The sequence below is a fragment of the Rhinoraja longicauda genome, chromosome 7, assembly GCF_053455715.1.
Source record: "Rhinoraja longicauda isolate Sanriku21f chromosome 7, sRhiLon1.1, whole genome shotgun sequence".
Taxonomy (NCBI): domain Eukaryota; kingdom Metazoa; phylum Chordata; class Chondrichthyes; order Rajiformes; family Arhynchobatidae; genus Rhinoraja; species Rhinoraja longicauda.
In genome coordinates, this window is record NC_135959.1 from 10,896,299 (window position 1) to 10,920,554 (window position 24,256).

At 40.1% G+C, this 24,256-nt stretch overlaps 1 protein-coding gene across 6 annotated transcripts in view; it reads left to right on the forward strand.

The window, feature by feature from the left end:
• The window catches only part of herc2 (HECT and RLD domain containing E3 ubiquitin protein ligase 2), a 167,091-nt gene that overhangs the window by 57,121 nt on the left and 85,714 nt on the right, over positions 1 to 24,256 (forward strand). For all 6 annotated transcript variants that reach the window (XM_078402096.1, XM_078402100.1, XM_078402097.1 and 3 more), the window contains exons 23-36: positions 930 to 1,100; positions 3,581 to 3,684; positions 3,954 to 4,104; positions 7,087 to 7,295; positions 8,646 to 8,778; positions 10,549 to 10,676; positions 10,802 to 10,997; positions 11,140 to 11,267; positions 11,645 to 11,818; positions 11,934 to 12,070; positions 15,375 to 15,526; positions 16,649 to 16,840; positions 18,353 to 18,421; positions 23,790 to 23,977. In XM_078402096.1, coding sequence (XP_078258222.1) covers positions 930 to 1,100; positions 3,581 to 3,684; positions 3,954 to 4,104; positions 7,087 to 7,295; positions 8,646 to 8,778; positions 10,549 to 10,676; positions 10,802 to 10,997; positions 11,140 to 11,267; positions 11,645 to 11,818; positions 11,934 to 12,070; positions 15,375 to 15,526; positions 16,649 to 16,840; positions 18,353 to 18,421; positions 23,790 to 23,977 — 2,132 coding nt within the window. The remainder of the gene's footprint in view (positions 1 to 929; positions 1,101 to 3,580; positions 3,685 to 3,953; positions 4,105 to 7,086; positions 7,296 to 8,645; positions 8,779 to 10,548; positions 10,677 to 10,801; positions 10,998 to 11,139; positions 11,268 to 11,644; positions 11,819 to 11,933; positions 12,071 to 15,374; positions 15,527 to 16,648; positions 16,841 to 18,352; positions 18,422 to 23,789; positions 23,978 to 24,256) is intronic.

Here is a 24,256-nt window from a genome sequence, read left to right on the forward strand (position 1 = left end):
TTGAGAGCGAAGATGGGTAACAAGAATTACAAGGGTCCTTGGTCAGTTGGGCAAGTGGGTCGAGGAATGACTAATGGAGCTTAATGCAAATAAGAGTGAGATGTGGTGTTTTGGGAAGTTGAACCAGGACAAGACCTTCACAGTGAGTGGTCGGGTTCTGGAGAGTGTTGTAGAACAGAGGGATCTCGGCGTCCAAGTACCTAGTTCCCTGAAAATGGCTACACGGGTAGATAGGGTGGGGAAGAATGCTTTTGACACATTGCCTTTATCAGTCGGGGAAGTGAGTATCGAAGTTTGGATGTAATTTTAGAGTTACACAAGATATTGGTGAAGCTGCACTTGGAGTATTATATTTAGTTTTGGTCACCTTAACATAAGAAAGATGCCATTCAGCTGGAAAGGGAGCTGCAAAGTCTTACGAAGATTTTGCCAGGGCTCAAGGACCTGAACTATTGGGAGAGATTGGGCAGGCGGGGACGTCGTTCCTTGGAGCGCAGGAGGCTGAGGGGTAACCTTGTAGAGGTGAATAAGATCAAGAGGGGAATAGATAAGTTTAATGCACAGATTCTTTTTTTTTCCAGGGTAAGGGAATCAAGAACGACAGGGCACAGGTTTAAGGGGAAAGATTGAATAGGGACCTCGGGGACAACTTTTTAACACAGAGAGTGATGGATTTATGAAAGAGTAAGTAGTTAAGGCAGGTACATGGATAGGAAGGTTTACAGGAGAATGGGCCAAACATGGGTAAATAGGACCAGTTTGGGGCATTTTAGTTGGCATGGACTACTTGGGCTAAAGGGCTAGTTTGCATGCTGCATGACTCTGACAAACTTAATTACTAAATTCCTGATTAGGAATTTGCACTGTCATTTGGATTTTAAGGGCAATTTGGGAGATTTGCAGATTATTTCTTGAATTTGATTTTTCAGGATCATTCTTCACAAATCAGAATTCGCGCAATAATGATGAGGTTACTCTTATTAGGAAGGCTGACCTTGAGAATCATAATAAAGATGGTGGTTTTTGGACAGTAATTGATGCGAAGGTTTATGACATCAAAGATTTCCAGGCACAATCGTTGAGTGGGAGCAGCATACTTGGTGAGATTTATTCGTAATATTTCAAAAAGAATGCACTAATTGACACCTCCAGATTCAGGGACAGTTTCTTCCCAGCTGTTATTAAGCAACTGAATCTTCCTACGACCATAGAGCAGCCCTGAACTATCTACCTCATTGGTAACCCTTGGACTATCCTTGATTGGACTTTGCTGGCTTTACCTTGCACTCAGCGTTATTCCCTTGTTATGTATCTATACTCTGTAAATGGCTCGATTGTAATCATGTATTGTCTTTCCGTTGACTGGATAGCACGCAACAAAAGTTTTTCACTGTACCTCAGTACACATGACAATAACCTAAACTAAGAATGTGACAAGGTGAGACTACATAATTTAGTTTAGTCAGATTTCATCACTTTCACCATCTCCCTGCTCTGGGTTAATGTGTCCTGATAGGCCTCATGAAATTTCAGCCTGAAACGTCCTCACAAATACAACTCTTTGCTGATTTAAAAAAAAATTGTTAAGAATTTTTTAATTCTCCATAAATTGGTGACGGATTTAATCCGAAAAAAAAGTAGTTCTCATTCCTCACATGAACTTGATCATGTTGGCTGCTATATGGGTGCTAGTTGCTCATGGATTTTGAGACTTGCATTTATGAAAAGTTAGTAAAGATCCTTGCACAGATCATTTAATAAAAAACGTTGACACTTATATTTGTACTCTGACAGCATTTTCCCTTTTAGGTATTCTTTTTCTCAGTTCTGTTTTACAATGAGTTACTTTCTTTTTGCCTTCGATTCCTTCATCCAGATAAAGATGTGTGGAAACTATGTTCTTTTGTTTTTGTGTCCAGTTTGCATGTTGTATTCCCATGTCTTGTTACTATGTCCTGACAAAGTGTTCTTTGGATATTCATGCAGCATGTGCTTATGACTCCCATTGAGAATAGATTTATCATTGTTTTGTGACTTAGATTTCTTTCTTGACTGAGTTTTCTTTCTAGCGTTCACCTGTGAGCCATTATTCCAACTTCATGGGTGAAATAATATTTCTGTATTGTGGTGGGCAACTGCAGTTGTGCTGTGGGAAATTCCTGAGAAAACAAAGTCGGGCTTATAGACAGTGAAATTTACCGTCCTCTGGTGTTATCAATTGATTAGAAAATTGTCTGACAGGAAATTAGTCGGGGAGTTAATTAGCATGGAGAATTAGCATTGTCATCATCGGCTCGGTTCCATGGGAGTTTCACCAAGTTTATTTTCAAAAGAAAGGTGTTGAAGATCAACAAAACAGTGCTTTATTTAGTGCCGCTCTAGCTGGATTTGAAATATTACTTTTTTTTGAGACACGAGATCTTACTAAAAAAGTATAAGAAAATAACTGCAGATGCTGGTACAAATCGAAGGTATTTATTCACAAAATGCTGGAGTAACTCAGCAGGTCAGGCAGCATCTCGGGAGAGAAGGAATGGGTGACGTTTCGGGTCGAGACCTTTCTTCAGTCTGAAGAAGGGTCTCGACCCGAAACGTCATCCATTACTCAAAAAGTATGTCATTTTGATGCATAAAAGCCAATTGTCATGTTCATGAGAAAATAGAGTATTTCTCTAATAAATTGACAGCAAGCAGTACAGAATAGTTTCTGACTAATTTTCCTTTTTGCATTTAAATCTCTTATCCTTTTGAATTTGCCCATGACCTTTTTTTCTCTATAAATATCTGTAATGAGAATTTGAGCTGCTCAAAATATTGGCCACTTTTGCCATATTGACAGTTATTTTCTTCTTTTCATTCTTACCTAGGACAGGTGGAGTTTAATTTGCATGTCAGACAGATTATTTTGCCTACTTTTGGGCATGTAAGTATGAGGAAAAAAGTAAAAGGATCAGGAGAGGGCCAATTGCCCCTTGAGTTTACTCTCAGTCAATAAAATGCAATCTTGCCCTCAACACCACATTCCTAATTTCTCCCCTTGACGTCTGCTTTGATATGTTCCTAGTTTGTAGTATTGTGTCATAGTTAATCCATTGTGTAAGAAGGAACATGCTGGTTTGCATGGGGGATACACACAAATGCTGGAGTAACTCAATGGGTCAATGTCTCTGGAGAGAAGGAATAAGACGTTTCAGGTCGAGACCCTTCATCAAACTGAGTCAGGGAGGAGGACACTGAACACTGGACACTACATTGTTTCTTGCCCTCAATCATGCCAGGCCTGGTTACATTTATAGGGAGAATGAGTGGCAGAGATATTGTGGTTATCTTTGGAATCTGACACTTGGGAAGCAGAAGAATGCCTCAGAATATTCATTTTATTGTTTGAGACAAAAGTAACGCATTAGTTCCTCAGTGGGAATGTGGGTTACAAAGTAAAGAGACCTGATGACAATAAAGAATCTCCATTGCAGAAAAGCATCCAGACAAAGGCAAAAGCATTGGTTTCGTACAAATCTTTCTGATTGACAGAATGGCTGGTTGATGTAAGTATAGTAAAAGCAGCATATTTTTGTTTCAGCTCAGTTTGCTGGAGAAGACCCAGTGGTTGCATTGGAAGCTGCCCTCCAGTTTGAAGATACTCGAGAATCAATGCAAGCATTTTGTGTTGGCCAGTATGTGGAGGTATAGAAGCATTTTGTAAAGCTGTACTAATAATAACAATATAATAATAATAATAATAACAATAATAATAATCTCTAATAATAACAGATTTAAATGTGTGTCTATTTTGCTCTTCGTTTTCATTTAATAAATGATTTATTTTTTAAATGAGCATTGTATCGCACAAGACTATTTGTAACAAACATAACTTTTATAATCCCATCTAAGTTCATATTAGGAAATTTTAAATGCAAGTGTTTTTAATCTCTTTTCTTGTATCTCCATTTTAGCCAGATCAGGAAGTCGTTACCACACCGGACCTTGGTAGTTTATCTTCACCCCTAATAGACACCGAGAGGAATCTTGGTCTTCTCCTAGGATTACATGCTTCATATTTGGGACTGAGTACTCCTTTGTCAACTCTGGAAATTGAATGTGCCAGTTAGTATGCCGACACTACATCATTAAAAAAAACCTGCTTTGTTTGTTTTAAACCTAAAGGGTTGCCTATGTTTTTGTATGAAAATTTAAATGGACTTAAGACAGCTATGCTTTTAGTGGCCCAGATTTGCTTGTAGTAATAACAATAATAGTGAGGCAATCACGAGGATAATCTGATCACAACATCGGATAGCTACACGTGCTGTTAAAAACTGAATTTTATATCTGTTAAATATCTAATTATAATTAGATGTTCCTATTAATGCTACCCGGGTCCTTGGTTAAATGTTTGTATCTCTCGTTGTCAATTAGCTCAATCTGTAATAGAAATATCATGGGATACTTGATCAGTTGTACAGCATAGAAGTGGTTGTAGTATATTTAGCAGTAAGTGAGATTTTAACAGTGTGTTGAGTAATGATTGGTGTAGAACAATACCTTTGGCCATAAAAATAATGCAAGCATGGTTCCCTTGTGCCTCCAAAACAAAACTTATTGGAGATTTATATTTAAAAAATACTTGTATCTCTCCATCTGGATGTCATTTTGTTTCCCATCTTTAATTTTCTTGCAGTAAACAATCTCAAGGTAACTTGCATTTCTTGTTTATTTATAGTCCTTGTTCACTTAAGTAACTTCAATCTGAAGAAGGGTCTCGACCTGAAATATCACCTATTCCCTTTCTCCAGAGATGCTGCCTGACCCGCTGAGTTACTCCAGCATTTTGTGTAGCTTCTATTTCGATCGGATGGCTTGTCCATGCTGACACAGGAGGCCATTTGGTACATTGGGTTCCATCCAGCTCCCAGCAGTGCAACCCTATTTGTGCCATTACCTCTCCTTATTTCTTCTGTAGCCTTGCAACTTATTCTGACTCATTTAAGTCCCCATTGAATTTAGGAGCACCCAGTAGAAAGTGATATGGCCATGTGGAGTGCAAACTCTATGCAGACACCAGCCATGATCAGCATTGAGCCTGGGTTCCCCTTTAGTACTAGCTGCACTAACTGTTATGCTGCCAGTGAAGAGTCTCAAAGTTGCTTGTCCTGTTCAGTCTCCACTGATAACATAGAATAATTGTTGCACTGAGATTTCCACTGGCCAGCTCACAAATCCTTGGCATTGTCCAAAATACAGTCGTAGAGTGATAGGGTGTGGAAGCAGGCCCTTCGACCCAACTTGCCAACATGTCCCAGCTACACTAGTCCCACCTGCCTGCATTTGAATGAGCATATCCATATCCCTTCAAACCTGTCCTATCCATGTACCTACCTGGTCTCTTGGTTGCTGGCCACTTCAATTCTCCTTCCCATTCCTACGCAGACCTTTCTGTCCTAGTTCTCCATTGTCAGAGTGAGGCTAAATGCAAATTTGAGGAACAGCATCTCGTATTTCGCTTGGGCAGCTTACAGCCCAGTGGTATGAATATTGATTTCTCTCCCTTCAGATATTCACAGAGGCATTCAATCTCTCTCTATCCCTCCCCCCACTCAAGTTGCACAAGATTCTCTTGTTCATCCTACAGTTAACAATGGCCTGTTTCCTTTATCATTGTTACTTTTTTGCATATCTTTTATTCATTGTTCTTTATCTCTCCACTTTATTGTCTATATCTCCCATTTCCCTTATCCATAACCAGTCTGAAGAAGTGTCTTGACCTAAAATGTCACTCATTCCTTGTCTGAATGACATCGAGAGGGAGAGATACAAGTATTTAAAAATATATAAATCTCCAATAATAGTTTTCTCTTGGATGCTGCCTGTCCCGCTAAGTTATTCCAGCTTTTTGTGTCTTTCTTCAGTTTAAACCAGCATCGGCAGTTCCTTCCTACACTATCTGTCTCTGACTGTTTCTTAAATGTTGCAATAGTCCCTGCCTCAACGACCTCCTCTGGCAGCTTGTCCTATACATTCACCACCCTTTGTGTGAAAAGGATACCACTCAGATTCCAATGAAATCTTTTCCCCTTCATCTTAAACCAATATCCTCTGGTTCTCAATTCACCTACTCTGGGCAAGAGGCTTTGTACATCTACCTGACCTATTCTTCTCATGATCTTATACACCTCTAGAAGATCACCCCTCATCCTCCTGCGCTCCAAGGAATGGAGTCCCAGCCTACTCAACCTCTGCCTACAGCTCAGACCCTCAGTGATGCTACCTGGCAACATCCTCGTAAATAGTCCTAGCAACATATTTGTAAAGGTGAATGGTAAAAGCAATGTCTCTGCTAATAAAGGCAAATCTGGGCCATTGTTTCCTTTTCAATTAATTTTATTTACACTGTCATGTCAAATGGTTCTGAATTTGGAGATTCGGGAATTTAGTTTGTGAAAGTAACTGTGAAAGTTTGTGAAAGGAGTTGTGTCCCCACTACCTTTATTTCCTCCTAATTTTAAATTGCTGACAGTAAATGGTCATATTTTTGTTTTAATGTGAAGGGGTAGGGAATTGTAGATTCTATGATTAGACCGAATGTGTAGGGAGGAACTGCAGATGCTGGTTTACACCGAAGATGGACACAAAGTGAAACGTAACTCAGCGGGACAGGCATTATCTCTGGATAGAAGGACTGGGTAACGTTTTGGGTCGAGACCCTTCTTCAGACTGAGAGTCAGGGGAGAGGGCGACACAGAGATATGGAAGGTTGTGTGAGACCAAGGGATCAAAGGGGACAAAAATCAAGGAAAATGTAGAATCCAGCATCGTTCGTTAGCTGGATTACTATGATAGATTGTTCGGTGAGTTGTTCATCCTTTGTTCCACTTAAGTAAGTCTTGTAACAGTGCTGATTGAAACTGAGAAAACAAAACTTTGGGTTATGTTGATGTTTAGGGTTTAGGTTCCAGTTATCAAAAGACGGGAAGAAATCATTATGTTAAACTTGTTTCACCATCTCGTCAGTTTTATTAAGTAAAGTGTTAGAAGCTAGTGAGAAACGTGCAATCTTTGTAGAGCTAATGCAAGTTCCATATTTAACAGAGTGGCTTCAGTCATCCCTTTTCTCTGGAGGCTTGCAGACGAGCCAGATTCATTACAGTTACAATGAGGAAAAAGATGAGGACCATTGCAGTGCCACCACCACACCAGACAAAGCCAAGTTATATGTACGGAATTTAACACTCGGTGACCACACTCAACCGTTCTTACAAGCAATTGCGGACAATAATATTCAAGATCACAATGTAAAGGTATGTGCTTCAAATAGTGTTTGAAAGTTGAAAAAAAAAGTTTATTTTGTCTGGTTCCACTTTTAAATGTATTTAAGTTGTTTTTGTATAATATATACAGAAAAATTACATGAATTTAAAGAAAGGAAAATATAAGTCATTGCTATTGGAGAATAAAGGAGCAACTGACTGAGTACAATGTAGGTAATAAATAATTGCTGTACTTGCCTCAAAAAACTGAGTAAAGTCTGAAGATGGGTCCAGACTTAAAATGTTGCCTCCCTGTGTCTTCCAGTGATGCTGTCTGACCTGCTGAGTTACCCCAGCACTTTGTATTTTACTCAAGATCCCAGCATCTGCAGTTCCTTGTGTCTTCAGTTAATTTTTTCTGCAGTGCCATGGGTTATTGTTTGCCTGAAATTTGCAGGAAATGCAAGCACCTCCAACCTGGCACGATGTAGAGAATCTTTCCAAGCTTATTTGGCACTGAGCAGTTTTGTAGAGGTTGACTGACTTTTGAATACATGAAATAGAAAATACCTGTTGTGGACATTTTGAGACCAAATAGCTCTGCGAAGAGCCTGCTTATGTTTTAAGTTTTGTCCTATGTTAGTTGATTTTGCTCAGTTAGTATCCAGGCAGCTATCAGGCAGAAACTCCCGGACATCTAGATAATAAAAGCTGCTTATATATCAGGATCTGTTTTGCTGCTTCCTTCCAATGAGACTCAAGTGTTTTATTCATATTTTGACAAAAAACCTTCATGATTTTGTGTTATCGGTATTCAGTTTTCTTCCTCAAGCTCTCCTTCCAGAATTTGTTAGCATTGCACCCTGTCTCCACACGATGCCATGAATTGGTATAATTCTGGTGTTGACATTCCCACATTCCCACTCGAAAGTTTGTCATTAAATTTCTACTCCTTTTTTAAAGTGTTTGTTTAGTGTATCCAAGTCTTTTCCTTTTTGCCTTCTCATTTTAATCTCTATGACCTGTGTTTTGAGAGCTTTATTTTTGTATACAATATATAAATTAATGCATCGTGTTGATGTTGCCATTGCATCTTTTTATCATTGACCTTCGCAAGCAGGAACAAGATATCTCCCAAACAGCCATGTAGTAATTTTGGGATGGGCAATTGGTTGAGAGTTGGGGCAATTGGTTGAGAGTTGATGCAATCGAATGCATATTTTACAAATGATACTTTACTTATTAATCTTAAAAAATAAATAATTGTAAGATCAAATTCATAGAATGATTTTTGTAAAAATTGATGCTGCATCATATTTCCTTTCAAAGCAATTTTAAGTCAATTTATGCATATTTTCAAAGTCTTGATTTGAGTGTTGTTGTTTTATATTCCATTGGCAGGATTTTTTGTGCCAAATAGAGCGCTCTTGTAAGCAGTGCCACCTGACGACGCCAATCACCTTCCCTCCTGAGCATCCTGTAGAAGACGTTGGGCGATTACTAATGTGTTGTCTTTTGAAGCACCAGGATTTAGGTTGGACCCCTTGCTATTTCTAGATTGTTTTTACTGATGAGCATTTTTAGTAATTTTGAACCAGATCCAGTGGTCTAATTAGATCTAAGTATCATTTCTGTTCTGTTTCAAGCACATGCTACTGTAGATAGTCATTGTTTTACTTGGCAATGTTTGGGGAAAAAAACACAGGTGTGCTAACCTGGATTTTAATTTTAGCCAAAATGGTAGATGCAAAGTTTCATTTTCCTCGAACTTCATTTAATTTAGATTTTCTGAAAGGAGAATAAATCTTTGTCCCGCCCCCTCCCCTGACATCAGTCTGAAGAAGGGTCTCGACCCGAAACGTCACCCATTCCTTCTCTCCCGAGATGCTGCCTGACCCGCTGAGTTACTCCAGCATATTGTGTCTACCTTCGATTTAAACCAGCATCTGCAGTTTTTTTCCCATATAATTCTTTTAATGTTGTGCTATGATTATTACTTGCTGACGAAATGGCAATGACAAATTGCTGATAAGGAAACATTGCACACTGGAATTGTAACTGTTTTTGTGGTGTTCAGAAATTCTGAACACGATGCATCGAATGTCCAAGAAAATGTAGTGCTTCCAGCATGAAGGCAAATACCTGTATTTCTCCAAAGCTATTTATTGATCTTTTCCTTTGCCCCTTCTACACCAACTTAAGTTAGGGTGAACAAACTCCTGTACTCGCACTATCGATTTAGGAAAGTTGTCAGATGCATAAGTATTTTGTGGGCTAAATCCTGATTTAAAAATCCTTGTTTTTAAATTAAAGAAAAAAGAGCAAATAATGGTACAGCAAAATTACAGGATGGATACAACACTGACAATTAATTTTCTTGTTCCTTGTTCTCGCAAAGTCAGATAAAGGTGGGATGGGCTGAGTTGCAGTGATGAAGTGTAAATTGATTGACAGCATGTAGTATAAAAGGCCGAAACACCCAGTGACGTTGAGGTACGCAACTGAAGATGTGTCTGAATGGTAGCAACATCACCTAGTGGTCATCCCCAAGAACAACACCAGTCAATTGTAGTGCAAAACCTTAGGAATTGTAACAGCCAGTCCGACTAATCAATCTGAATTTGAAATAATTCAAAATTAAAGACTGATCATGGATGGGATTGAATTATTTTAAAATAAATTGGGAAAGGCATTAATAGGTGACATAATAACTGATGGCCAGTGATCACCCGTTCACAGTAGTTCTACCCCATTCACTAGGGCCAATTAACCTACAAACCTACACGTCTTTGGGATGTGGGAGGAAACTAGAGCTCCCGGAGAAAACCCACGTAGTCACTAACTAGAGAATGATCCTGACCTATCACCTACCTCATTGAAGACCCTCACGCTATCTATAATAGGACTTTGCTGGACTTTATTTTGCACCAAATGTTATCCCCTTTGTCCAGTATCTGTACTCTGTGGATGGCTTGTTTGTAATCATGTATAGTCTTTCCGCTGACTGAATAGCATGCAACAAAAAAGCTTTTCACTCCACCTCAGTGCACATGACAATGAACTAAACTAACAATAAACTACACTAAAAACTCCATACAGTCAGGACCCATAAGTCAGGATCGAACCCGGGTCTTTGGTGTTGTAAGGCAGCAACTCTACCGCTGCGCCACAGTGCCTGTGTCCCTGTGCCGCCCCTGAATTAAATATTAAGTACTATTATTGAATTAAGTATTAAAATCTCTCAAGTATTTGTTCATCGTGTGACTTAAATGTAATGTGTTCTCTTTTTGTAAACTTGATTCAGGCCATACAGCCTTGTCTGTTATCAATCAAAGTGCCCTTGGAGTGGATCAGGGAAAATTGAAATCATTGCCTAAATCAGTGGGAGATGTATGTCGGGTCATATATCAGGCCAAGTGCTCCTTAATAAAGGTACGTAGTATATTTTTCTTATGCTTGTATGCAACTTCTTCAGAATTAACCTTTTGCTTTCAAGATGCTCTGAGACATGTCGCATTTAGAATATTTAAAAAAAAAATCTTGCATTCAAATCTTAGACTCACCAAGAGCAAGGACGGTCATACAAAGAGGTGTGTGCACCAGTAATTGAACGTCTAAGGTTTTTGTTCAATGAGCTGCGGCCTGCTGTCAGTAATGACCTTTCCATGGTGTCAAAACTGAAGCTACTAAGTTCATCCCCTCGATGGCGTAAAATTACCCAGAAAATCATCCGTGAAAGGAGAAGGATGAGAGGTACGCGATATTAGGATGTATTCTTCTTGGCCCTTTTGCTATGTTTTGATCAAAATCTTTGATGCTATTTAGAATTTAATTTTTTTTTTGTGGTTTTCTCTTGCAAATTGTTTATAATACTTCTTGTGTGGTGACTTAACAGTTCCAAAAAAGTCTGAATCTGCTGATGTGGAAGAATCGAAGATTGAAAACGAGAGTGATGTGGAAGACTGTGTTGTACCTATTAATCCTGGAGGTGTGGATAAAAAAGACATTCCTGTGAAATCAAAGGTGGGAGAGCAACAAAGATTCGTCTTTTGTATGAAGCCAATGTCATGAATTCTGATGATAGCATATTAATGCTTCCTGTATTTCTAACCCTTTCATATTTTACATCATTATATTTAATTAAATTATTTTCTTTTGTGCCTCAGAATTGAACTGTTCCATTATTGCTTAAACCTCACACCTCTCTTCAAAAGGGTCCTTTTAAAATTATGCTTGATTACTTATTTTATTATGCCCAGATAATGCCCACATTTTATTGGAGACCACAGGTGTTTCAATGACAAATAAATCTTAGTGCTTTTGAAGCTTTGGATTTTGCATTTCATTCTATAACTAATATGCCAATTTTAATTTGTGTTTTATTCACCAATGTAATGCAGGACAAATGGCAACCTCTTCTTTCATCTGTGTCGAGTGTTCACAGATACAAATGGTTGAAACACAATGTTCTGGGCGCTTTTCCTCAATCAGCATTGATGGCAAACATTGTGGACTTTGCTTTGAAAGAAGAACCAATAGACGTGGAGAAAATGAGGAAATGTCTTTTAAAACAAGTAAGGTGGAATTTCTATCTAACAGAACCAGAATATTGTGAAAATTAATTTGCTGTTAAAGCTTTTCAACTTGATTAGTTTTAAGTAAGAATTGATCTGTTATTTGCATTTACAGTTGGAGAGAGCTGAGGTTCGTTTGGAGGGAATAGACACTATGCTTAAACTGGTTTCAAAAAGCTTTTTGCTTCCATCAGTGCAATATGCCATATTATGTGGTTGGCAAAGACTCATCCCTGAGGGGATAAATATAGGGTAAAACAACTTCTTTAACTTACTTCAAAGCATTACATGTGTGTACACCTGACTTATGTGAAAGCACAAAGGTACCAGAGAACAGCACAGCAGTTTTGAGTGGTAATGGTTATTTATTATGATCCTATGTGTCATCTAATGGTCAAAAACTTCATTTCCATTTTTTTCCTCTGCCCATTTTTGCATGGGATAGAAATTGAACTTTATGTTGGAACTTTAAAAAAAAAATCATGTATTTGTTTTTGTAGACCACAACCAGACAGATTTATTAGTTTTGCTGAAAAAATGCACTAAATCCATTTCCCTTTCAAGTTACAGTGACCTATTGTGGTAACATTTCTATGATTTTTAAGATTATAATGCTGTAATGAAATAGTTTGGGGGGAATTGGACTAGATCACCATTATTATTGCAAAAGTAGCAGATAGGAGGACACGATAACCGTGTTTTAGGCAATCATCTGTAAAATGATGAAGCACGGTCAAAATGAGATGGGGATGACCAGCAGAGTAAATAATTGGGAATCAGTAGTATATTTAGAAGATGCCGGCCAAGAGGGTATTAAGACTGGTATGAGAGATCAGTGGCAATGGCCTAAAACATGAATTGTGCTACACATTTTAAACAGTCAGTGTACCTGGTGGGAAGGGGGTGTTGTGACAATGAACCCAGGGCTAGGAGGTCACAGGGTGGGCCTGGTGACAGAAACTGAAATTAAAATACCATGAGAAACCTATGTGGGGATATTCCTACTGTTGGACTCCATTGCTTAGAGTTGTGAATGTTTACTAATGCACGAGTGGCCTGCACAGATATGGGCCACATGTGAAACGGTGAAAATCCAGGAGATGGTGTTTAGATTTTTGTTACACCATTGTGTATGTTCAGCCTTCTCCGGATGTTAACATTTCGTGGATAAAACAAAATGCATAGACTTTGCCATGTGCCCAAATTAAACTAATAATTGCAACTCGAACAAATAACATGGAATAGTACAACACGTGAACAAGCTCTTCGGCGGCCCACAATGTACGTGCCAAGTTAAACTGATCACTTCTGCTTGCACACGATCCATATCCCTACATTCCCTGAATATCCATGTGCCAATCCAAAAGTCTCTTAAGTGCTAGCATCGCATCTGCCTCCCAGCATCCCTGGCAACACGTGCAGGCAACCGCCTTTTTCAGTGAAATTAAAAAAAATGCCCTGTGCACCTCCTTTAGATTTTGTTGCTCTCAACTTGAAGCCATGCCCTCTGGTCTTTGGCATGTTCACGTGTCTACTCAATGCTTCTCATTATTTTATATTCTTTTATCTGACCTCCCCTCAGCCTCCGACGTTCCAGTTTATCCAAAAACGCTTTCTTGGAATTTGTATCATGCGACACATTAAAACATAGCCCAATTTCCAGGGAAAAATATAGAGTAAAATGTCTTTAATTTGGCACGGCTGGAACTTTGCTGCCAGAATGGGAAATTTTCTGAACTATTGAATTAATAAACCGATGTGGCGCGTCGGTAGAGGCCCGAAATAAAGGCAAGGAGCCAGGTATTTTGGGGGGTGTTATGGTTTTAATACGCGGTTATCAGACGGGTCGAGTCTGCCGGAATGGCTTCGCGCCCAAAACCTTGTCCTTATATATGTAGTCCGGACCGCCCTCCTGGACTGGTCCATTTCCGTGCCAAGGGGTCGGTAGTGGTATGGCCCGACCCTTGGGAGCCGCCACAGGACCCCCCCCCCCAGAACCAGAGGCACGAAGCGCACTGGTGGTCGCACAACCCGACCGGACCGCGTACGGTAATCAGTCGACAGAGGGGCCGGCGGAGGCACAGTTGGAGGGACAGGTGGTGGGACCCGCAAAGGTGGGCGACCTCGTGGCCGAGGCTGGGCAACCCGCACTGGTTGGTCAATGTCTAAGTGGGCCGGCTTCAGGCGGTCAATTGACACTGCCTCCGGCCGGCCCCCCATGTCCAAGACAAAGGTTGTCTGTCCGTGCTCCAGCACTCGGTATGGGCCCTCATACGGCCTCTGGTGTGGCGTCTGGTGGGCGTCACGGCGCAGGAACACAAAGGCGCAGTCCCGGAGGGCCGATGGCACGTAAGGGCGGAATGTCCCATGGCGGGACGTCGGCACGGGTGCGAGCTTGCCAACTCGCTCTCGGAGGCGCTGTAGGGTGGATGAGGGCGGTTCCTCTCGCCCCGGCAACGAGGGCACGAACTCCCCGGGCACCGTGAGCGGGGACCCGTATACTAGCTCCGCTGACGACGAAGCCAGGTCCTCCTTGGGCGCAGTCCGGATGCCCAGCAAGACCCATGGTAGCTCGACCATCCAGTCGGGGCCGGAGAGTCGCGACTTCAGCGCTGTCTTCAGCTGCCGGTGGAACCTCTCCACCAGGCCGTTTGCCTGCGGGTGATAGGCCGTGGTGTGGTGCAGCCGCACGCCCAACAGGTGGGCCATGGCCGACCACAGCTCGGAGGTGAACTGTGGCCCCCGGTCCGATGAGATGACCACCGGCACCCCAAAGCGAGCAATCCAGTGCGCGGCCAACGCACGAGCGCATGTGGCTGTTGATGTATCGGCCAGCGGTATGGCCTCTCCAGAGGCTGTATGAGGGCCCGTACCGGGTGCTGGAGCACGGACAGACAACTTTTGTCTTGGCCATTCCGGCAGACTCGACCCTTCTGATAACCGCGTATTAAAACCATAACACCCCCCAAAATACCTGGCTCCTTGCCTTTATTTCGGGCCTCTACCGACGCGCCACACCGACATATTTTTAATTCACTTTTCAAAAAATATGTTACGCACGCAGTTCACTTCTCTATTGAACCCAATATGTTCAAATGGGGCCTGGGAACTGGGGCACCGAGTGTATTAATGCAAGCAGAGGAATAGGACATACAGTGTGTTAATGGGTGTATAGTAATCAACACCTGATGAGTCAGATGCTGAACTGTCAGAATTTCTGATCAAGAACAATTTGATGAAAGATTATTGGCATTTTATTGTGATTAATGTCCAGGCTGGTTGTTCAGTGAATTTATCTATTCATTCATTTAGAATTTGTCTGGCATTAGTTCAATATATAAATAGTTTATAATGCAGATCTTAAATTATTGAACTATATTTATTACTAAAGCCCAGTTTGTGTATTAAATGACTCTTATAATTACTCTTTTATTACTCTTATAATTTTGTAATTACTCTTATAATAACTCTTATAATTATAATTTAATACTAATTGTTTGTGTTTTGAGTTTTATCATGCTATGACAGTATTCTGAAATTTAAACCCTCTTATTAGTGAGCCCGTTTCAGAATGCTTGAAAGATGTGGATCGCATTCCGCCATTTAATCGTATGCTGCTTGAAGTTACTTTTGGCAAACTCTATGCCTGGGCTATTCAGAATATTCGCACCATGCTGCTGGATGCACAAAGAAGATTTGATGATCTAGGTAAGAAAATGTTATTCAAAAATAACTTAAAGAATGTACGCTTCTCTCAGCAGTAAGGATATACATTGCCCATTTAGTAAAAGATGTGTCTTTAATACATCAAAATTTAATTGGAATTTCTGGGAGTAGTTTAACATTGAGATAATTTTCTCACGAAATCTCTTATTGAAAATAGGGACGCCAGTTTGTTATGGTGCTGCATTTTTGCAATTGTGCATCTGGGAGTTTATATAGTTTTTGTACTCAAATGGTGAAGTACCTTGATTGCTTGAAGATCCAGTAATAATTCAAAATGTATTTGAAAGGCAGCATTTTTTTTATTGGAGTGCCTTGAAAATTAGACAGGTGGCCTTGTTCTAGAGCATATAGATCTATTTGTAAATTTATTATGTACTTATGGCAGAAATATGGCCATGCACAGTTGCCTCTGGCAGTCCTTTGGTGACTAATCAACACTGCACATGCGTGCTACTATACAAGTGTGTGCGCGTGAGTGCTCAGCACGAAACAAGGTTTCAAGGAGACTGGTATGATTGCTGAAGTTCTAAAACTCTGGGGAGAAAAACTTCAGTCACAAATTCGGAAGTTCATTTCCCATGTCTAGAAAATTTCAAAAATTGTAATCATTTCCCAAAAGCAGAGCAAATCTGGAGATAGATAGATTTTTGATCAGTGCGGGTGTCAGGGGTCATGGGGAGAAGGCAGGAGAATGGGGTTAGGAGGGAGAGATAGATCAGCCATGATTGAATGGCGGAGTAGACTTAATGATCAGTCTGAAGAAGGGTCTCGACCCGAAACGTCACCCATTCCTTCTCTCCAGAGATGCTGCCTGACCCACTGAGTTACTCCAGCATTTTTTTAATACCTTCGAAAAGAATATTGTTAGTAACTTGTATTGAAAAATTCCATTATCTGTCATGACCAATATTGCACACTCTTTCAGCTTTCTGGCGCAGCAATAATTGCAATATGGTTGTTGTCTATCTTTTGCATTGCATGTTTTACAGATATTAATCACTTTCAAAACAGACTTGGTCATTAATTTAAATGAAAAGTTGACTTTTAGAAATAAGATAATTGCAGGATCAAAATAATACTAATAAAAGCATAATGTTTTTTTAGGAATACAGTCAGTCTCTCTGCAAACTGTTACAAATGAAAATCCTTCAGGACCAAGCCTCGGAACCGTACCCCAAGCTCGCTTCTTGCTCATCATGGTTAATATGCTAACGCTTCAGCATGGAGCCAACAGTCTTGGTCTTCTGTTGAACTCTGGTTTGCTCGCATTGACTCAAACAATTCTACGTCTGATAGGTCAGTAAAACAAAAATGCTCTGGTTCTATTATTCAAGAAGTTTCATTGTCTTTCCGCCGTCTCACGGAATTGGTCTTTTGCCATTTTCTTTACCTTTTATATGGGAAGATTGTTGACATATATGTGACCTTGTAGAACACTGGCAAGCAAGTTAAGAACTGCATTCTTAGCACAGTGTAAGGAGACACTGAAATAAGTTTATTTGATTATACCAAGCTATATTGTTTTTCTGCAAATATCTAGATACAAAGCTGATATCGCAGCAATCATCCATTAGCATTTGGGAAGCCCGTCTTGAAAGAGTTTTATACTTCAATGAATCTGGTGATCATTTCTGAATCTTTTTCTTCTCCCCCCCCCCACCCCTCTCGCCTCGTTTCACTCCATTGTGTATAACTCTTTGTTTTTTTTCCCCTCAATTTCAGAGTGCATCTCTATTCTTGCTATCTTCGAAGTTTTTGAAACTTATCAAAGCACTTTTACCTTGAAATAAATTTCTCCTTAAGTCCCAGCTTTCACCTTGGAACCAATTTAAGCTCTCAAAAACACAAGCTACCTCTTTCTTTTCTCTCTGTCTCCATAGTTGCCAGCTAGTTGATATTTAATGGTTGGCTTATGGTGTCCTAGAATAGCTTTTTGAGGCATCTGAACGGTAGGGTTATCTTTGACATGGAAAAGAGTGAAACTAAGGAGAGGATTTTTATGTCCTTTTGCATGATAGTCTTGATGTAGGCAAGTAAAGATGTAATGCTGGTAGTTTTCCAGTTAGAGGAGGGGTGGTGTATTATAATGAATCATGGAAGAATGTAATTCCTTTAATATGGTGGTGAAGTTTAGGGGGAGAATGATGGCCAAAGATGGTGATGCGAAAGAGGTTAATCTTGGTTCTGGGGAGACTTGGAACTCAGCTTAAGGGATGTTCTCATGGAATGATGTCGGAAGTGTGCACAGACCAAAGTAGGATAAAATTATATCGCGTCTTTTCAACCTACTAGGGTCTTAAAAATTAGGATTCCAGGTCTGCATTGAGCTCCTTTGACTGTTTTAGCCTGCATATTATCTCTTCCTTCTAACAATTTGGATAAAAGTAAGCTCTATTAATCAAATTGAAACATTTTTAATGGATACATTATACTGCTGTTCTTTTGCATATTTTGTGCTTCTGACCTGCTCTAATGATTATAGTCTTTCAAAATGTCAATACAGCCTTTCAAGCTGTAGAAATTGCTTTCTGATTTTCCATAACTTTTCCTCAGTTTCCTTTCATGATCTCATGACTATTAATATTGTTGCTTTCCTCAAGTTCTAAAGCTGCAAGCTATGGAATATTTATATCTGAAGGTTTCTATTTATTTTGAGAGTATGTAGTCGTCACAATTTTGTTTGTAGAAATTAATGTTCTTTTAAAAAACGCTTTCCTATGGTTTAGAACTTCGAGGAATGATAAATAATGCCGTCCAAAATGACCTCATTGTCAGTTTGTAATTCAAAGAAGCAATTTGTACTTTCAGGAACAGGACCGTCCATATCAAAATTGGAAAGAAACAGATTTAAAGGTGGGGCGGTTTTGTGCGCATTCGGTAAGTGTGCACCTTGGGTACTATGGAAACATATGGATTAAAGAAATATATGTAGTGCTTTTTGTTCCTGTACTGAAATTTAAAAAACTTATTTTTGAGTATTACGGCTTGTGGAGTAGAATGATTTAAACTGAGGCATCTGATGGTTTCTTTTCCCTGTGAGTTGATTTGGCGTTCATCTTTTATTACCTGCAAACACACAGAACTGCAGATGCAGGTTTACAAAAAAACAAAGTGTTGGAGTTTGAAGAAGAGTCCTGACCTGAAACGTCACCTATCCATATCCACTCCAGATACTGCCTGACCCGTTGAATTCTTCCAGCAGGTTTTTTTTTGTTGTTACCCGCACTTCAATAAAGTTGATCATAATAATCTCCCACAGCAGATCTGCTTTATCATCCAGATCACTGTAATGGTCCTGACTTGGAATTTTTATTATGTAGAAATTGCAGATTATAATAATAATAATAATAATGCATTTTATTTATATAGCGCTTTTCATATACTCAAAGACGCTTTACAGAGATTTTGAGAACATAGGTAAATGAATAAATAGATAAATAAGTAAATAAATAAATGAACAGAGAAAGGAGACAGAAGGTGAGGTGACCTTCAGTGGTTGAAGGCAGTAATGATAGATTCAAATCCAGAAATATCCAGCAAGATTTTCTCTTCCTGCCCAAAACACAGGAAATAAGCGGTGTAGAATTGCATCTCATAATTGATGTAGAATAAGGTATGAGGTGTGTAGTTTAGGTAAGTGGATGATAGGAGGCCTGCAAGAAGACCATTGGAGTCTGGTTGAGTAAATGGTGTTTATGAAGATTTATTTGCAAGTGAATAGGAGGGATGAAAGCAAATGATGCTTAAGAAGATGTGATGTGCATATTCAAGGTCTCAAGGTTACTTTATTGTCACATGTACCAGTTAAGGTACAGTGACATTTGAGTTACCATACAGCCATACTAAGTGAAAAGCAACAAGACACACAGCCACATAAAAGTTAATTTAAACATCCACCACAGTGGATTCCACATTCCTCACTGTGATGGAAGCAATAAAGTTCAATCTTCTCCTTCTTTGTTCTCTCGCGGTTGGGGCAGTCAAACCATCTGCAGTCGGGGCGATCAAAGCCCCCGCAGCTGACGATCGAAGCCCCCGTCAGGGTGATCGAAACTCCCGCGCCGGGGCGGTTGAAACCCTCTCCGCAGCATGGAACTCCCAAATCGGCCTCTTCATACCAGAGACCGTGGGCTTCACGATGTTAAAGTCCACAGGCCCCGTGGTTGGACTTCGATCCCCGACAAAGGGATCGCAAGCACCGCGATTTCGAGTCCCGCAGACTCCTGCGGCTTGGAGCGCTGGGTCGGTCTCCAGGAAAGGCCACCAACTCCACAATGTTAGGCCGCATTGGGGACGGAGATACGATACGGAAAAAAAATCGCATTTAGGTTAAATTGCATCCAATGTTTTATTCGAGCCAAGCAACGTTGATCAGTACAGACAAAATAGGAAGAATAAAGGAGTTTATATCACGTATGGAGAAAGCCTTTTTAGAACAACTCTGTCATTGATCATGGCTTTATGATCTAAACATCGGGAACTCATCAACGGGGAATCATTGAAGGGGAATGGTGTGTCTACCGTCTGAAACCTTCAAAGATAAAGCTCGTGAAAATATTATGATTTGTGTCGGGAGTGATATTTGTTCTTTAAATCAGTAGGATGGTTTTGTGAGTGTTGAAAATCTAACTAGAAGAGTTTACGTGTCTGCTGGGCAGATGAAAAAGATAACATGTTGAACAGCATGTAAGAGAGGAGTTTGATTGGAAATGTGCCTGAAGATGGTATGTTCAAAGGCCATAAAGCGTAAAAATATTTGAGCAGAAGTAAATGACGGTGATTTTGAAAGTCGGAGAAAGGTTGAGAAGTAGTTTATTAATTAGACAGACAATGGAAAGCCACAGCACAAGGGATTAAGGTATTGGTTCTGAAACACACAGCATACGGGCAACAGATAATCAGAAAGGCTCACGGAATGCTGGCATTTGTTTCTAGGGGATCGGAGTATAACGTGAGAACGTTACATGTTTTGGACTGTGAACCAGTTTTGGTCCCTTTATTTAAGGAAAGATTTAATTGGAAACAGTTTGGGGAAGGTTCACTTGGATGATCCGAGATGTGGAGGGTTGTTTTATGACAGAGTGTTTCGCAGGTTGCAAACAAATTATTATTGGAGTATCGAAGAACAAGGAGTGATTTGATTGAAACATAAGCTGTTTGGGTTGCTGGGCAGAGCAACTGCTGGAAGGCTGCCCCCTCGTGGGAGATCTTCGGACCAGATTAAGAGGGCACACATTTAAGACTGCGATGATAAAGGATTTGTTTTGCCTCGAAAGGTTGTGAGTCTCTGGTTCCTTGAGATGGAATTTTCAATCTATTTCAAGGTCGGGTAGATTGCTTTATCAGTTATGAAATGAAACCTGGTGGGTTTCATTTCATAAGGGCAGGAAAATTAACTTAAGTTGGATTAGCCATTATATTATTGAATAGCAGAGTCAAAAGGCCTTCTGATACTATTTAATTTGTTCTTGTGGTCTTCAACTACTTTCAGTGGAATAGAGTTAAAAGAGCAGTGTAGGTCACAAAGTTATTTTGAGCATGAATGGAAGTGGTTTGAGTTTTGGTTTAGATTGCAAGACGACTGGGTGCCAAAGCAAGAAAGCTGTCACCTCTATCTGTCAAATTCTGCAGACTTGTTGAAGGAAAATTGAAGGCCCAATGGAATAGAATTTCCAGAAGCATTTACTGTAGAGAAAACAGCCCTGGCATTATCTATGCCATCTGGCATGAGCCCAATGGTTTTTGCGGATGAGTAGAGAACCCTGAACTCCCGATGCAGTGGGCCATATTATGGAATGAATTGCCAAGATAACTTCTCAAGTTTATGCTCCATGAACTTGTTACAAATCTTTCAGCTTGCAAGAACAAATGTGATTTTGAAAAGTGCAAGCTTTACTGGAGATATACCCACCAAAAGTAGAGGCAAAGGAATAGTTAAGCAACTCAATGCTGCAGAGATGTGGGAAATCGAGGCCTCTCATCTGCGCAGTTCAATGTTAGAAACTGGTTGCTCATAACTCATGGGTAGATATTAGATGGAAACATCGATGCATATGTAAGGATTACTTTAATTTTTGCAAGAGTACAAATAGTGTATGAAACCCATCATTCATTGAACCAGAGGTCTGAAAGAGACCTTGAAGACAGCAAGTTGGGCTGTACATATCTGGAGAGATCCACGGAGGTTGAGAACTGGAGTAAATTTCGAGCTCTGGAAGGAACCCTAGTATTTTTTCCAAAATGCAGAACAGACATTTTAAAAATATGGAGTAATTGGATATATTGAAGGAAGATTGGATATTTCTGAAAGATCCTAAGAGTAGTGCTGTTGCTGAGTGTGGGGAGAGTGGTAAGAGATTTAGAAGAAGAGGGAGAGGCAGCAATGTAATTTTGTAATTGTGGACTAATCCCAGGAAAAGTGATGGAATATTGCTAATTATGTTGTTTTTGGTAAGGGAAAATCTGCCTGGTAAGTTTTGACCAGTGCCAGGGTTACCATTTTTTTCTTCTATTTTTTAACAAATAAATTGAAGAAACACTTGAACTATTGTGACCATTTGTCTAAACATAAAGTGCTGAAGAAACTCGGCATGTCAGTCAGCAGCTGTGGAGGGAATGGGCAGATGATGTTTTGGGTTGAGACCCTTAAGGCTAATTGGAGTAGGAGGGAGAATGCTGGAAAAGAGGTGGGGGCAGGACAAAACCAGGCTAATGATACAGATGAGGTTGGGGTTGATTGGTAGATGAAATGTGACATAGCCCAGAGCTGGAAAGGAAATAAAAGGGGGTCAGATATGAAAGAGGAGTGAAATTAAAGCTGGTGGAAGGAGACAATGGGGAGAGGAAAGAGGATGGGATAAAAAGGAAATATGGGACTTTGGATTGGCAAATGGGGAAGTAGAAGGAAGTTATAACTTGAAATTGGAGAATTATGTGTTCATACCATTTTGTTATAAATTATCCAAGTGGAATATGAGATGCTATTCCTCCAGTTTGCGTGTGGCCTCACTCTGGCAATGGGTGAGATGCAGGACAGCAAAGGTTGGTATGGGAAGGGAAGTTAAAAAGGTTAGCAACCAGGAACTCCAGTAGGCCTTCGAGGACATGGTGCGTGTTTGGCGAAATGGTTGCCTCGTCTATGCTTGATCTCGCCAATGTGAAGGAGGCCACATTAGATTTGCATGCATGAATTTCTAATTTCTGACCTCTATTAAAGAGGCCAACTCTCCAGAACATCAGTTCATCCAGCCCACATTTCTCTCGTATGATCAGAAATCAATCTTTAAATAAAAATATACTTTTCAAATGTGTGGTATTGGTGGCGGAAAGGGGAAATAAGAATTTTATTTGTTGTTGGTTCATCATTTTATAAACAGGCTATGATGTAAAAGGAGCTCAGTTGCTGACCTCTCAACCATGCTAAACACATTGCTTAAAGGTTTTTTTTCACTGCAGCCAGATTTTAAATCTTTTTAATCCAACGCAAGCAAAGTTTTATCTGCCTGTCCATGACTGACTGAACAGTTAATTCCTGAATGAAAGTCAATGGGTATGTTCGAGCAATAAATGCAGATCTTTAATGTGCGTTTTTGCCCTTTTAGTCTCTTACCAGAAATGAGTAAGCTAACAGCACTCTCGGCGTCAACTTTTTTTAACTCATTGAAAGACCACCTTAATATTGCATGGAATGAATTCTGTGCAATGCCTTTGGTACTGGATCTCCAGCTTCTTTTTCGTTTTTTGTTAAGTCTTTCATTTAATCAGCTCTCATGGTCTGAAGATAGATGGCCATGGGTAGTCGCCCCTCTGGTCTTTTTTTTAAGCAACTTCCAAAATTGGATTCTGTCCAGCTGCCCATCTCCACCCTGCATCTAGCTTTGCACAATGTATATTTCAATCCCGATTTTTAAAAAAAATGTTGCATCTGCTGCAAGATCCTGCAAGAATATCTGGTAGCTGGTTCATTCAGTGCATTCCAAATGCAATTCCAGAATCAAAATAGCTTCAAAACTGCAAGATCACTTGATTTGGAAGCGTGTCCTCAGTTATTTCCTAATTGTTTCTTGCTTGCCATTTCTGTGAGGAAAATAAAGGAGGCTCAAAGGTGACCTTGTGATGTATTGCAGTTTGAGATAAACAGATTTTGCAAAAGTTTTTTTAATTCTTTTGCCTCCTGGAAAATTTAACAATGTAACTTTGCAGTAAAGGAGGTTTAAACCTAATATGGTACTATTTCCCCCCCAAGGTCCTGCATCTGACAGTGGGGAGGATGATGTTGGTGCTTCTCTTCATGGAGCCGCGGCCACTGTTTTGGAGGAGTCCAGGAAGGAGACCACACCAGTTCCACTGCCTGTCTCTGGTCCAGACTTAGCAGCAATGATGAAGATTGGCACAAAGGTCATGAGAGGTGTAGACTGGAAATGGGGGGACCAGGTACAGAAGCAAACTAATATTGATTTATTCTAAAACTATTTTCAAAGTAGAATTTGTCTCATTATCTGCAACTCGTTCTCACCTAACACACAGCTAGGTGAGTGGATGCATTAGTGATAATTTTTCAAAACTCTTTAGATTCTGGAGTAGTTCCTGAGGACTGGAGGGTAGCTAATGTAACCCCACTTTTTAAAAAGGGAGGGAGAGAGAAAACGGGGAATTATAGACCAGTTAGCCTAACATCGGTAGTGGGGAAAATGCTAGAGTCAGTTATTAAAG